Below are 16,349 nucleotides of genomic sequence, written 5' to 3'. Positions count from 1 at the left end.
AACATTTCTTTTTTTACACTTCAGACAAATGCATTGTGGCTGAGCAATGCAGCAGAATAAAGAAGAACTGGGTTTACCACATTGGCTCAGTGTAATAAGTACCAGTCATCAATTCATCAAGTATTGATGAGGCACCTCGTATACATGTATTAGGCATGACCGGTAATCATGGGAACGGAAGTAGCCAAACAAGACAGATACTGCCTGGGGCTGTAGCTCAGTGGCAGATCATCTGCTTAGCATGCATGAGGACTTGACTTCAATTTACAGTAGCGAAATAAATCCCCAAATTTCCTTCCCCTATATTCTAGGGGGGGAACAAAAACTGAGGAAAAACCAACAAAACAAAAACAAAATAAAATATACAATGTGTCAGACTGTAGAGAATACCATGGAGAGAACAAGGACAGGGAAAGATGACAGGGAGGATTCGGGAAAGTCTCAAAGATAAACCAGGACTGGCCTAGGGCGAACGGGGGCGTAGAATGGGCCAGTGGGTTTCTCGGAATGGAAGTTATGCTGGAGTGAACTGAGAATGATGCCCACTGCCACAGTTCCTTCCCGGAAGAGTGAAGGGTTAAGTGCAAGGATCCATCAGATCAGATCTTCTCCACTCAAAACACGGCTTGGGACGCGTAAGCATGTGACACCTTAAAATGTAAAACCGGAGCCACATTAATGACTCGTTTACAATTTTCAGGAGCTAAATGAGTAAATTCATGTGATAAATTCAGAACTGTGCCTGATACATTGTAAATAATTCACGAACATTAGACATTCGTGATTACTACCACTTCTGGAGTGTTGCATTCTCGGAGACTAGCAAGCGACTACTGAGAACACAACGTTCCAGCTAAGGTCTCAGCCACAACTCCAGCACACCAGGCAGAGCAGCAGCCTCCCGACTCCTGCAACAGCCAGAGCTCAACGCCCACTGCCCTGCGGCCCTGCAAATGGTGGCCACAGAAGAAATCTCCAGAACCCAGGCATGGGGATATTTCCTCACACTTTACAGTGTTGAATCCCACTGTTAATTTTTGTCCCAGGAATCATTCTGCTGGAAACTTTCACATGGCTTTGTTTTAGAAGTTCTAGAAGTAGCTCTGGCATTTAGACACTCTGACATTGAAAGCAAGCCTTTCTCTCTCACAGTATTTTTCATTCCTCTAGAACCTTAAAAGGCTAGCAAATGGGACTCACCAATCACCCTGATTCTAGCTTTTCTAATTTTGACATTAAAACACATTTATTTATTTATACACACACACACACACTCAGAGAGAGAGAGAGAGAGAGAGAGAGAGAGAGAGAGAGAGAGAGAGAGAGAGAGAGGGAATATAACTGCACCAGGGTCTACAGCAGCCGCAAATGAACTCCAGATGCATGCATCACTTTGCGCATTTGGCTTTATGTAAGGAATCAAACCCAGGCTGACAAGCTTTGTAAACAAGAAAGTGCCTGTAACCACTGAGTTCTTGACAAACATAGTTTATTAACTTGTAGAATTCTTAATATTGACAATGTATTTTCATCCCAGAGGGAATATCCAAGGAAGTCAGTACCCCCTCTGCTCTTTCCTAATGGGGCTTTCAGGGGTGTCATTAATAAAAGTGATAAATAGAGCTAACCTATGTATCAATTAGTCACTCAATTCCTAACAGTTTTTCAGCCTTAAGGAAACATAAGTAACCCATAAAAATAGGTAAAAAGGGCTGAAGAGATGGCTTGGCGGTTAAGGTGCTTGCCTGTGAAGCCTAAGGACCAAGGTTTGATTCCCTAGAACCCACGCAAGCCAGATGTACATGGTGGCACATGTGTCTGGAGTTCATTTGCAATGGCTAGAGGTCCTGGCACACTTATTCTTTCTCTCTCTCCCTCTCAATAAATAAATAAATAAATCACAACATTTAAAAAATAATTAGAGCTGGGTATGGTAGCACACGGCTTTAATCCCAGCACTTGGGAGGCAGAGGTAGGAGGATCACCGAGAGTTTGAGGCCACCCTGAGACTACATAGTTAATTCCAGGTCCGCCTAGACCAGAGTGAGACCCTACCTGGAAAAAATAAAATAAAATAAAAATTAATTAGAAACAGTAGTAATCATTTTCTGAGTGCTGCTTGTGATGAGGTATGCACTCAGTTTTTATAAAATTCTTCTGGGACTGGCACTTGTCTCACTTACTGCAAATTCTTTATAAGATACATATTTATGTTTCACAAGTAAGAAAACTGGGGCTTACAAAAGGTTAAGCATCCCCTAGAAAGGTAGTAGGTCCACCACTTATTGGATGAAATACCTTTGGCTAGTAATCTCTATGGGCCCCAGTTTTCTTATCTGTAAAATGGGGCGATAACATAATTCTCAAAAGATTTGTTCAATTAATTACCATGTTTAGAAATAACTGAGAATAGCCAAGGCATGGTGGTTCATGTCTATGATCCCAGCACTTAGGAGGCTTATACCATGGTTCAAGGTCAGTCTGGGCTACAATGTGAGTGCCAGGTCACCTTAGGCTAAAGTGAGACCCTGTTGTACAACAACAACAAAAAGAAATCCTGAAGCAGCACTTAACAATGATACATACTATTATCTCCCTTCATAAGCCATGGACTTGAGCCACATCAATCTATTGCTTTCCCTCTGAACACCCTGTCTTTTTCACATACTTAAAAATTTGTTTTAGTTTTTCCATTTTTTAAGATTTTGTAGAAAATTTTATTCTTTATTTGCAAGGAGAGAAGGAAGAACAGAAGGAGGGAGAGAGAGAATGAACAAGGGCATGTACCACTTTGTGCATCTGGCTTTCTGTGGGTATGGGAATTAAACCCAGGCCATCAGCCTTTGCAAGCAAGTGCCTTTACTCTGAGCCATTTCTTCACCCCATTTTTTAACATTTTTCATACATACATGTGAAGTATTTTGATCTTATTCCTCCAATTATCCTCTCTTGTTCCCTCCACATTCCATTAGCATTCTTTTTCCTCATTAATACCCATCTTACTTTCCTGCCCCTCCCCTTAAGGCCCATTTCAGTTAAATTAAGGTTACATGGGGCTAGAGAGATGGCTCAGTGGTTAAAGTGCTTGCTGGCAATGCTGAAGGACCCAGGTTTGATTCCCCAGTACCCATTAAGCCAGATGCATTGACAGGCTCAATTTTGTGCAGGAATCCACAGCTCCTGGGAGTTCATGAGTGTAATGGCCATGTCATAGCCAAAAGAATCTGTTTTTAAAACATTAATTTTTTTTTTATTTGAGAGAGGGAAAGAGGCAGAAAGAGAGAGAGAGAACAAATAGGTGTGCCGGAGCCTCCAGCCACTGCAAATAAATTCCAGATGTATGTGCCACCTTGTGCACATACGGGGATTACGGGGTTCCTGGGGAATCGAACCTGAGTCCTTAGGCTTCACACACACAAATGCCTCAATCACTAAGCCATCTCTCTGGCCCAAGAATCTTTTTTAAGTCTATCACTGACACACTCTGATGGTATGTGCTCACTGATGCAAAGCTCCTTAGAACAGAATCTACCTCTGGCTTTTAAAGTTATGGGCTGTTAGCCGGGCATGGTGGCACATGCCTTTAATCCCAGCACTCGGGAGGCAGAGGTAGGAGGATTGCCGTGAGTCCGAGGCCACCCTGAGACTCCATAGTGAATTCCAGGTCAGCCTGGGCTAGAGTGAGACCCTACCTCGAAAAACCAAAAAAAATAAAATAAAATAAAATAAATAATAATAATAATAAAATAAAATAAAATAAAAACAAACCTAAAGTTATGGGCTGTTGATTTACTTGATAAATGTTAAGCCAGGATCAGTGCCTAAATCAGTCATTTTAATAATTTGAACTTATATAAGAAATTCATTTGGAGTTCCTTTTCTGTTTACCTCAATGTTGACTTCTAAGAATAACTGAAGGGCTAGAAGTTTCTCTTCCCTAGGTTCACAGACTGTCATCCTCCACCTACTCCTTTCTCATCATCATTTACAATAATGCTGCCATAAATTCAGGCCCCAAAGCAAAGTGGTCTTTAAGCACCATATAAAGTATACAGGGTTATTATTACTAGAAATACTGACAGGGCTTGCCTCTGCTGGCAATTACTGGCAGAAACATGTCCAATAACATGGAGAGACAACGTTTTCCCTGTCCTTCCCTTTCCCTTCTCCCCTCCAGGACAAATACCAAACTTAAAAAGTTAGAGACTACACATCATCTCTCCACTGGGGAAAGACTCTAAAATGTCAAAGATACAAATATAAGTGAGGTTGGGGGCAATAGGAAGTTTGAAACATTCTGAGGACTTGGGTATTTGCCAAAGAGATAGAATTTGACCAATTCAAAGATACTGGGTTTTAGAAGCCTAGGAGTAATGGAAACTTGTGTTTCAACACGTTGCCTGAGGCAAGTCTCATGAATATGAAAGAGATCTCTCCCTACAGGATCTAGCCTTTCTTCTCTTACCAGTCCAGTTCCAGCAAAGTATCAGCTACAGGTTCATAGCAGCTTTCAAGTTAACTTGAGAAAGTCTGGGATGGGCTGGGGCGATGGCTCAGTGATTAAAGGTGCTTTCTTACAATGCCCACTGGCCCTGGTTCAACTCTCCAAACCCACATAAAGCGAGATACATGAAGTGGTGCATGTCTCTGGATTTTGTATGCAGTGGCATAAGGCCCAGATGCACCTCTCTCTTTTTTCTCTCCAAATTAAAAAAAAAAAAAAAAAGTCTGGGATTAAACACACAGAGACCCAAGTCTGGGAACCAGGCATGATGGTACACTCCTGCCATCCCAATACTCAGGACTAAGAAGATAGAAGCCAAGAGTGAGTTCAAGGCCGGCCTGATCTACACCAGACCTTGTGTCAAAGGCAAACAAATAACTACAAAAGCAGTCTAAAACTCAGGGGCTAGTTCGGTGAGGAAGCACATGTGCATGTGGTTAGCAGGCATGAAGCCCTGGGTTCCACTCCTGGCACCAAGAGGGAGGGAGAAAGGGTGAGAGGGAAGGAAGGAGGGAGAGAAAAGAGAGAGATAATATCAATTGATAAAACCTCAATTTTCAAAACCCACAGACAACTCCTAGAATCTACCCAGCATAATGGTGACATTCGGTTCATGGCAATAAATGGAGCAGCAGCAATGCTGTAAGCAAAATGCAGAACAGCCTTACATCTTCCCACCAAGTCAGCCCTTCACAGGAAGACTTCTTTATTCCAGAGGAGCTTGGGGAGGCATCACCCTAACAAAAAGAGTCCTCTTCTCCCGTTCATTGCTCTTAGATGCATTCGGCTGGTATATGGCCATCCCACTCTGCCTCTGCTTTCTCACAGGGGCTGGCATGCTGCCAGAGGAAGTTCGAAGCGACCGAAGGCTGAGTTGATTTTACTTCCTTTCTCTCTAGCTGCAATTGCAGCTGTGCTGGGTCTATTTTAGTAGGAAGACCTAAGAAGAAGACCTTTGGAGTCTCTTAAAAGCATTACCTTTCTATGAAATTTCATCTGTACTGAGCTTAGAGAATAAGTAAACTGCTGCCTCAATGTATTGAAGGAGGGTTCTGTGACTTGTACTTAAAAATTGGGGGGAAAAAAGTATTATGCAGCCTTCAAAACTTTTTTCCCTTTTTGTGGTGCTGGGAATTGAGCCTATGACCTTGCTCGTGCTTGGAAGTACTCTACCTCTGGCCATACTCTCAGCTCTCAAACTTCTTTTAAGTACCAGAGCACTTCTTTTTTAAAATGAAATCCTTGTGTATGTGGAGCTGGGATGGAATCCAGAGCCCTGCCCTACGCATGCAGGTAAGAACTGTCATTGGGCCACACCCCCAGCTCTGTAAAGGGCATCTTCCTATTGTAAACAGAGAAGTGTGACACCCCTCACTGTAGCTAGGGTGACAAATCAGGGACTCTGTCCTCCCAGCTACCCCCTTGCCCTTTAAGAGAGCCTCTGCCAATCCTAAGAAACAGAAATGGTTGAAAGTAAGAGGAAATTAACATCTAGAGAGTTACCAAATAAATGAAAAGGGAAGAGAAGACTTTTGTTCATGTACAGGAAGAAGTGGATTTGAGGAATTACCACTTTGTCACTATGTAGTAAAGACTGGAACCGTCAATGGCTGCTAGCCAATGGCTGCTAAATCTCGGAGGGAGAGTCTGAGAAGCAGCAGGTCATCTGCACGATCTCCACACAGAAAGACAATACAAAAGGCAGAGGACACTGCTAGTGTGGAAGAGAACATCTACCATTCTCAGGAAACAAACTCAAGCATATGGCCTAATGGGGATATGGAATATACAACCTACTCTCTGACAGTTCAGGAAAAACAAAAACAACACCAAAAAACCCCCCACCCAATATGGAATCCAGAGTGTGAAAGGGAGCAGTGATTTTCAAACTGGGATCCCTGGAGACGCATTGGTATCCCCCTGGAACTGGTTAGCAATACAAGTTCTTTGGCCATGCCCTGAATCTAAGTCAGCTGTGTGGAGGTGGGGCGGGGGAGGGAGAACAGTGTGTTTTAACAAGCCCTCCAGGTGGCTCAAAGGCAAGCTGACTTTAAAAACTACTGATTCTGGGCTAGAGAGATGGCTTACCAGTTAAGGCACTTGCCTGCACAGCCAAAGGACCCACATTCAATTCCCCAGTACCCACATAAGGCAAATTCACATGCTTTTGGAGTTCATATGCAGTGGCTGGAGGCCCTGGTGTGCCCATTCTCTCTCTCTCAAATAAAAATAAATAAATAAAAACACTGATTCAGAGAGATTGAGAAAAGAAACGTGGTGAAATGTTAAAGTTGCTGTTTTGGAAAATTACTCTTGAAATGACTATTTCAAGCAGATGTTACTGTAGGAAGTGTGGCACAAAGTGATGGTATTTACAACTAAGATCCTGGTAACGCCACTGCAGCGTGAGGAGTGGGACATCTGCGGACCTCCGGGGGAACGTCTGAGCATGCTCGGCACGAACCTGAATAGGAGAGGCCAGCAATCTCTAAGAAGAGGTCTTCTTCCGAAAAGCTCTCAGGGAGCATGAGGAAAGCGGCGATCACAGCACTCTGCAGATTTTTATCAAGGGCAGATCGAAGAGTCACATTCTCATTTATTGTCACAATTTTCACCTGGAAAAAGCAGACCATTCAGAAGAAACATTCCAAAAGTGAAGCACTGCTCAAGCCATGGGTTTGTACACACATTGGAACTGCACTCGATGCCCACCATGGAAGTCGTGGAATGTCAGCTGAGCTGGCATGAAGTAATTATTACTCTAACAAGCAATCCAAGAGTTTTCTGTTTTATCCCAAGTCAAAAATGTCACAAGTGGCTGGAGAGATGGCTTAGCAGTTAAAAGAGCTTGCCTGCAAAGCCAAAGGACCCAGGTTGGATACTCCACCCACATAAGCCAGATACACAAGGGGGCTCATGCTTTTGGGGTTCATTTGCAGTGGTAGGAGGCCCTGGCGCACTCATTCTCTCTCTCCATCTGCCTCTTTTTCTTCTCCTCTCAAATAAACAAACAGAAATTTGAAAGCCAGGCGTGGTGGTGCATGCCTTTAATCCCAGCACTCAGGAAGCAGAGGTAGGAGGATCACCCTGAGTTGAAGGCCACCCTGAAACTGCAGAGTGAATTCCAGGTCAGCCTGAGCTACAGTGAGACCCTACCTTGAAAAACCAATAAAATAAAATAAAATAAAATAAAATAAAATAAAATAAAATAAAATAAAATAAAATAAAATAAAATAAAATAAAATAAAATAAAAAAATCATGACACAAGCAAGGATGGCAATGCCAAAGAAAACAAAATTAACAGTCTTCTTAAATGAGGAAATTCATCACAGGCTTTAAAAAAGAATAAATGTCCGCTGGGCTTGGTGATGCACATCTTTAGTCCCAGCACTCAGGAGGCAGAGGTCGGAGTTTGAGGCCAACCTGAGACTACATAGTGAGTTCCAGGTCAGCCTGGGCAAGAGTGAAACCCTACCTTGAAAAACCAAAAACAAAACAGCAGCAGCAACAACAAAAAGAGCAAATGTTGGGCCAGAGAGATGGCTTAGTAGTTAAATACTTTCCTGTGAAGCCTAAGGACCCCAATTCGAGGCTTGATTCCCCACTACCCATGTAAGCCAGATGCACAAAGTGGCACATGTATCTGGAGTTCATTTTCAGTTGCTCTCAAATAAATAATAAAAATAAACTACAACAACAAAAAGAATAAATGTCCTTTGGGAACTGTAATGTTTAAAATTCTGTAATTTCATGGTTTTTAATTTTCCAGCAATAGAAGAAATCATTTTACTTTTTATTTAGATCTCACCTTTCTTCTTGTTCATATACAGCCTGGGCAGTTCAGGCTCTATTTTATGACTTAAATATACAGATTTTGCCCTTGACTAATAAGGAAAGAGGAACTAAAATCAGCTACAACAGAAAAATCATGGGTCTGGATTCCAGTCCAGGTACTTAAAAACCTGTGTGAGCTCAGGGAAGAGTACTTATCGCCTCAGAACTTCAGTTCTCATCTCTAAACTAGGGGAACAGATTTGCAGCAATGAACAGTACAAAATTGAATATGAACATATGCATACAGTGTGTGGTGGGCAAAGTCTGTTTATTCAAAACGATTTCTCTCCGATATTCCACAGAAGCTGCTCTTGGACTTTCCTCAAGTGTGTTAAGAGTACAATGAGCTCCAGTCTGTCCTGAGACTCTTGGTTTTAAAGACTGCACTGTGGTTAAAGGATGTGTTCAAGCTCCAGCTCCATCTTTTCCTCGCTTTGTGATGATGGGCACAATTCCTTACCACTAAAATGGGGCGAGCACAGTGACACTCCCGTTTGCTTGATGAAATGAGATGCTGCATTCAACTCCTGGCTGAGCTTCCTTGTGTTCCTTGGTGTACAATACTAGAGCTTCTCTGGGGATCTCTCTCATCTTTGGCCAGCAGTAACATGACCTGGACGGCTTGCTATAGCATAGATTAGTGTGCTCAGTCCTGAGTTTCTGATTAGGCAGCCTAAATGAGACCTGAAAAAGAGCCAATCAGCCAAATTACCTTCTTTTTTTCCATCTTTTTTTTTTTTTTGATAGGCTTTTACCATATGGCCTCCAACTAGCAATTCTCCCATCTCAGCTTCCCAAGTGTCCTGATTACAGGCTATGCCACCACGCCTGACTGGAAATGTATATTTCTAACAAGTTCCAGGAAATGCTGAATCTACCTCAGGGACTGCATCTTGAGAACACTCTGGTATTACAGAATCAGCAAACTGCTCTTCCAAGGGCTATACCAATTCATATTCCCACCATGACCTTGTACAGTATGTTGCTTCTGACTAAGTCTCTGCACACAGGACAGTGATGAGAAGTCCCCAACATGGAGCCCTGACAGATCTGCAATGTATCTTCCATCCTGAAACCATCTGTTGCTATCAATAAAATATTCTCCTATTATCGAAAGCAGGCACTAGTTGCCTTTGGTCAAATACAGATTACTAATGACAAATCAAGATGGCACATAAAGACATGCTACAAGAAGTGCTAAAGTAAAGTCCTATCAAGTGAATGGAAGAGATAGCCAACTATTTAAACCTGGGGTTTTACTGAGTGAGACGTGATGAGCCCACTCCCCACAGTGAGAGATCTGTGCATTTTAGGTGTGGGGAGCAGTTAAGATTTCTTGCCCTTCTACCTGCAAAATGCTTCTATGTTTTAGAGCAGAATCTTGGTGAATTTAATGTTAAGCTTTAATCTAGAAAATTTTCTGACCTGAGAACTTTTCAGTCACATTCAAACCATCACTTTGTTTTGCTTTTTTTTTTTTTCTAAAATTTTATTTATTTATTTGAGAGTGAGAGACACAGAGAGAAAGACAGAGGGAGAGAGAGAGAATGGGCGCGCCAGGGCTTCCAGCCTCTGCAAACGAACTCCAGACGCATGCACCCCCTTGTGCATCTGGCTAACGTGGGACCTGGGGAACCGAGCCTCGAACCGGGGTCCTTAGGCTTCACAGGCAAGCGCTTAACCGCTAAGCCATCTCTCCAGCCCTTTGTTTTGCTTTTTAAGACAGGGTCTTGCAATGTATCCCTGGCTAGCCTGGAACTCGCTAGGTAATCTAGGCTGCCTTGAACTTGTGGCAATCCTCCTGCCTCAGCCTCTGGAGTGCTGAGATTACAGGTGTGTGCCACCATGTTCACACGAACCTCATTTATGGCAGGTAAACCACTTGATTCACTATCACTTTCTTTAGTCTAATAATTATGAGAATCTAATAGTCTTTAATTAAGTCTCTTAGCACTTGGGTGAGGCTGATCTGCAATTCACTCTGTAGTCTGCTATCTTGGCTTCCTACCACACCTGGCCAAATTCTAATTATTTTGAGTTAGTCTCATGGATTATTTTTAAAAATATTTTATTTATATTTATTTATTTGAGAGAGGAGAGAGAGAGAGGGAATGGCTGTGCCAGGGCCTCCAGCTGCTGCAAACAAACTCCAATGTATGTGCTACCCTGTGCATTTGGCTTTCTGTGGGTACTGGGGAATCTAACTGGGTCCTTTGCATTGTAGGCAAGTGCCTTACCAGTTAAAGCTGTATCTCCAGCCCACATTTAACTTCTCGACAGACAGCTAAAAAAATGAACAAATGATTTTTTTGTTTATTTGCCTGTTTACAGTGCTGGGGATCAAGCTCAGAGCCTTCCACATGCAAGGAAGGCACTTTACCATTGAGCCATGCCCTCCTCCTGCATTTTAAGGGCCTCTAGCAACTCCTATGCTTATTCCTAACCTTTGCCAACTTTCTAGTCTATATGGAATCACTGATCTAGCAGGGCAACCTCCTCCTCTTATGGATGGGAAGGCAAGGGCTAGAGTGGTTATGTTTTCTCCAGGAGAAGCAGTGGCACACTAAACCAAGGTCCAGTCCGTTCATTCATTTGTCCCCGGGATGCCTCTCTGTGTCCACATTTCCATTCTTCATGCTCATCCACCAGACCCTTCATACTAATTCTACACCCTTTCTTTTGTGTGTGTTTGTGTGGCTTTTGCAGAAACCCAATGAAAACAGAAGCTATTTGGGGATGTGAATAATTAAAAGATGCCAAGAAAAGAGTAAGTTCAGGAGTATTTTCCTACTTAACAAATACCACTTGTTCTCTAAGAAAGTTGTTCTACTTAGGTTGTAAGAAAGCAGTTTGCTTGCCATTTAAGGTTAAGAGAGTGAAAATAAAAGCATCCTTACTCAAAGGGAAAATGCCAATTCAGAAGGCTCTGCTACTGTGAGGATCTGGGTCTTCAACGAAAGGTGAACTAGGAGCTTGTCTCAGCAGCACTGTTACTTGTTGTTCAGAGTGAAAAGCCAGTGAACGGTTGGGGCACTGCCAGAGAGGCCTGGGAAAAGAAGAAAGTCCTCAGATTTGTGAATAGCCGTTTGTACCTACTGGGAATTCCCTGACCTGGACTGTATAGATAGTGCAAGCAATCATTACTGCAGGGAGGAAGGGGAGAAGGCTGGAAGGTACGTTCAAAGGGGAGATTTATGAGTATCTTTCAAGATAGGAAAAAAAAAGTCACACATGGACTCCTGTATAACACATTGTCAGGGAGAGACTACTTCAACTGTAGGTAGTAAAGTTTTAGTCGCAAAGAGCACAGTCCTATCTAGTGCTAAAATACACATCACTCACCATAACTTTCCTGTTCCCAGTAGCCAGGAAGGGTGACTACTGAAGACAAGTAACACTGAGTGTGAGAATGAAGCCTTATCTACCTGATAGACTGTGGTCTCTGAGGAAAAGCAGTGTGGGCTCTTACTTATTATTCCTTTGGCATGCACAGAGAAAAAACTCAGTTGTCTTTTGAGTAACTAAATGAATGGCTGAATTTTTGCATTTCAAAGGCAAGAGGCCCAAACACTGGTTCACTGCAGAACAGAGCCAAAACTAGCAAGCTAGCTGGGTTTTCCAACTTCTAGTTCAGTATTCTCTAAAAACACTGAGATTTTTCTGTAAATCAACAAAGCTATAATATGGTGATAGTCATACAACTGTATATATACTGAAAACCATTCAGTTGTATACTGCATGTAGGTGGTTGAATCATATAGTATGTGAATAGTATCTTATTTATTTATTTTCAAGCACAGAGAGAGAGAGAGAATGGGAATGCTAGCTCCAGATGCATGTGCCCCTTGTGCATCTGATTTATGTAGGTCCTAGGGGATTGAACCGAGGTCCTTTAGCTTTGCAGTTAAGTGCTTTAACTTCTAAGCCATCTCTCCAGCCCCATAAATAGTTTCTTAATAAAGCAGTTAATTTTAAAAAAGTTGTATAACTACCAAATAAAATACATTGCAATAAGTACATTAAAACCTTCTTAAGCCAGGCATGGTAGCACACATCTTTAATCCTCGTATTCAGGAGTTAGAGGAAGGAGGATCACTGTGAGGCCAGCCTGAGAGTATAGAGTGAGTTCCAGGTCAGCCTGGGCTAGAGTGAGACCCTTCCTTAAAAAACTGCTAAACAAAAAACAAAAACAACCCCACAACAAAAATCTCAACAAGGTAGCAAAAATGTCATTGCATGTCAATGTAAATGCTTTTAAGTTTCAAGCAAGTTTGTAGTCTTAGCACTTGAGAGGCTGAGGCTAGACAATCACTTGAGTCTGAGTCTAACCTGAGTAACATAATGAAATCCCATCCCCCACCCTCTTACAATAAACCATTCAAGAAACAAAAGCTATTAACTAAGAGCAATATGAATTAGGTTGTCCCCCATAAACTCACATGTTCTAAATGCTAGGTTCCCAGCTGGTGTTAACTTGGGAATGGGAGCCTTGCTGGAGGCGCTGTGTTGCTGGGGCTTGGCTATGGGTGTTGCAGTCAGGTTCACATTGCCGATAGAAATCATCCAATCAAGAGCTTGTGGGGGGGAAAAGGTTTATTTTGGCTTACAGATTCAAGGGGAAGCGCCATGATGGCAGGGAAAGTGATGGCATGCCAGGAGGGTGGACATCACCTCCTGGCCAGCATAAGGTGGACAATAGCAATAGGAGAGTGTGCCAAACACTAGTAAGGGGGAACTGCTATATCACTCATAAGCCCGCCCCCAACAATACACTCCCTCTAGGAGGTGTTAATTCCCAACTCTCCATCAGCTGGGAACCTAGCAGTCAGTGCACCTAAGTTTATGGGGGACACCTGAGTCAAACCACATGATGTTAAAGGGAGCTCCCCTGGCCAGTGTTCGGCTCACTCTCATGCTGCGGTGTTCTACCTGCTGTGGCAGAGGTGATGTCTAGCCTCTGCTCGTACCACGTTTTCCCTCTGCCATCTTGAAGCTTCCCTTTGAGTCTGTAAGACAAAATAAACCCTTTCCTTCCACATGCTGATTTTGGTTGGGTGCTTTGTACCAGTAACAAGAAAGTAACTACAATCAGGAAGTTGACTTTTTACTGTAGTGGGTTTTGTGTTTTTTTTGTTGTTGTTTTTAACTTTACAAAGCACACTGCACAATATTTGCTGTGGAGTGCTGTCCTCTGGGCATGGCATAGCCATCACATTCTTTTTATTTATTTATTTGCAAGCAGAGAGAGATAGAACACATAGAGAATGGGTATGCCAAGGCATCCAGCCACTATAAACAAACTCCAGATGCGTGTGCCACTTTATGTATCTGGTTTTACGTGGGTCGTAGGGAATCAAAATGGGGTTGTTAGGCTTTGCAGACAAGGGCCTGAACCACTGAACCATCTCTCTAGCACTGCATTCTTTTTTCATTTGCTGGTATTGTGTATGTGTATGTAAATGTGGTGTGTATGTGTGTGGTATGTGCACATGTATATGCCATTGGGACACCCCATGTGCTCGTCTGTTGTCAGGACATTCACCTACTGTGGCTACAGCAGAACGTTGGCTATCCTGCTACCTTGCTCACCTGCTCTTTCCTTCCTTCTTTCTTTCGTCATCGTCTTTTTTTTTTTTTTTTTTTTTTATGAGACAGAGAATTGGCATGCCAAGGCCTCAAGCCACTACAATCAAACTCCAGAGCATGGACCCCCTTATGCACACGTGTGACCCTGCATGCTGGCATCACTCTGTGCATCTGGCTTACATGGGCTCTGAGGAGAGACTGGAAGAGGTCCTTAGGCGTCACAGTCAAGCGCCTTAATTGCTAAGCCATCTCTCCAGCCCTCTCCCCTCTCTCTTTCTCTCTTCCTCCCTTTCTTTTCCTTTTCCTTTTCCCTTTTTCTTTTCTTTTCTTTTCTTTTTTTTTTTTTTTTGGTGCTTCTAGCCTAGGCTGACCTGGAACTCACTCTATAACCTCAGGCTGGCCTCGAACATACAGCAATCCTAGCTCTGCCTCCTGAGTGCTGGGATTAAAGGTGTGTACCACCATGCCCTGCTCTTCTGACCATTCTTTTTTAAAATATATTTTTATTTTTATTTATTTATTTGACAGAGAGAAGGAGGGAGGGAAAGAGAGAAAATGGGTACATCAGGGCCTCCAGCTGTTGCAAATGAACTCCAGATGCTTGAGCCACCTTCTGCATCTGGGTTACGTGAGTCCTGGGAAATCGAACCTGGGTGCTTTGGTTTTGCAGGCAAGTGCCTGAACGGTTAAGCCCATTCGTATTTTGAGCTACAGTAGCCTACTGATACTGGAGCTTGCTGCTTTTTACAAGCCCAGGCAATTCTCTGGTCTCTGCTCCCCTTTGTGGGATGGAGTTTACAGGTACACCTAGCCATACCTGGCTGCTTAAGTGGGTTCTGGAGATTCAAATGCAGGTGGTTTCCTGACCTCCTCAGATCCTCATGTTTGTGCAGGAAGCACATGTACCTGCTGAGTCATCTCTCTAGCCCTACAGTTTTGAAACAGGAGCAGTTGTGACTGTTCCACAAGAGACCCTCAAAAGACTGGCCCCCAAGTGGAGGGGAAGCAGGGCTCACAAAGCGCAGGAGTCTTTGCGCAGGATGCATACGGCCCTGCCCCTCCCTGATGATAAATAGTGGTTAACAACTGCTGGGGGGAAGATTGCTTAGGTGATGTAGAATGCTCCTGTAAGTAACCCTAATTAAATTCACTGGCTCACCAAGATAGACTTGGATAGAATCATTTCTTTGGTCTGTCACTGGTGCCCTACGTGGGGCAAAAAGACATTTGCAAATATCTCTTGGGGAAAAGATAATGCTACAATATTCAATTCAAGTGGAAAAATATTTTCTGCCAGGCTTGGGAAGTAAATCAATCTGGGCCTTTGTAGCAGGCTCTGGGTTCTGTGCCTAACACCACACACATGACGCACAGTGAATATAAACACGCTGTCAATGACTCAGAGCTTAAGGCTGTACAAGAAATAAAAATGGGGGTCTGAGCCAGGCGTGGTGGTGCACGCCTTTAATCCCAGCACTCGGGATGCAGAGGTAGGTGGGTCTCTATAAGTTCCAGGCCACCCTGAGACTACATAGTGAGTTCCAGGTCAGCCTGGACTAGAGTGAGTCCCTACCACGAAAAACAAAACAACAACAAAAAAAGGGGGTGGGGGGTCTGAGGAGAAAGTACCTGTTGCATAAGCATGAGGACTGGAGTTTGTAACTTCAGAACATAAGCGAAAGCTGGGTATGCTGGGGCAGCAGAGACAGGACTCCTGGGGCTTGGTGGCTAGTCTGTCTAGATGAATCTGTGAGTTTTGAGCTCAATGAGAGATCCTATCTCAAAAAGGTAAGGAGGAGAAAGACTGAAAAGACATCTGATATCAACTTCTGGCAACCACATATATGCTACATACACATTCACCCATACAACACTTATGTCCCACCCCCCATGAACATGCATGCATGCACAACGCACATGCAAAAGATAAAAATGGTCATCTCCTTAAGTATGAGGTAAATTAGTAGTAAAACAAGATAGAGCTGGGCATGGTGGCGCATGCCTTTAATCCCAGCACTCAGGAGGCAGAGGTAGGAGGATTGCCGTGAGTTCAAGGCCACCCTGAGGCTACATAGTGAATTCTAGGTCAGCCTGAGCTAGAGTGAGACCCTACCTTGGGAAAAAAAAAAACCAAAAACATGATAGAAATTCACTCAACTTTTTTCCAGAAATGTCCACTTTTTATTTTTATTTTTATTTTTTGGTTTTTCGAGGGAGGGTCTCACTCTAGTCTAAGCTAACCTGGAATTCGCTCTGTAGTCTCAGGGTGGCCTCGAACTCATCCTCCTACTTTGGTGTGGTGGTTTGATTCAGGTGTCTCCCATAAACACAGGTGTTCTGAATACCATGTGCTCAGCTGATGGCAATTTGGGAATTAAAGCTTCCTGGAGGCCAAGTATTGTTGGGGGCAGGCTTTTAGGCATT

The 16,349-nt window shown here is 43.2% G+C and overlaps 1 protein-coding gene across 7 annotated transcripts in view; it reads right to left on the bottom strand.

Annotated features, from left to right (window-relative positions):
- Tamm41 (TAM41 mitochondrial translocator assembly and maintenance homolog) overlaps nt 1-16,349 on the bottom strand; it is a 64,859-nt gene that overhangs the window by 35,224 nt on the left and 13,286 nt on the right. For 6 of the 7 annotated variants that reach the window (XM_012952458.2, XM_045133219.1, XM_045133221.1 and 3 more), the window contains exon 4: nt 6,969-7,119. In XM_012952458.2, the coding sequence (XP_012807912.2) occupies nt 6,969-7,119 (151 nt within the window). Of the gene's footprint in view, nt 1-6,968; nt 7,120-11,236; nt 11,368-16,349 lie in introns of those variants that run through there. The other variant, XM_045133224.1, reaches the window with a different exon arrangement.

This window comes from Jaculus jaculus, chromosome 14, assembly GCF_020740685.1.
Source record: "Jaculus jaculus isolate mJacJac1 chromosome 14, mJacJac1.mat.Y.cur, whole genome shotgun sequence".
Taxonomy (NCBI): domain Eukaryota; kingdom Metazoa; phylum Chordata; class Mammalia; order Rodentia; family Dipodidae; genus Jaculus; species Jaculus jaculus.
This window is presented reverse-complemented; position numbering and strand designations above follow the sequence as displayed.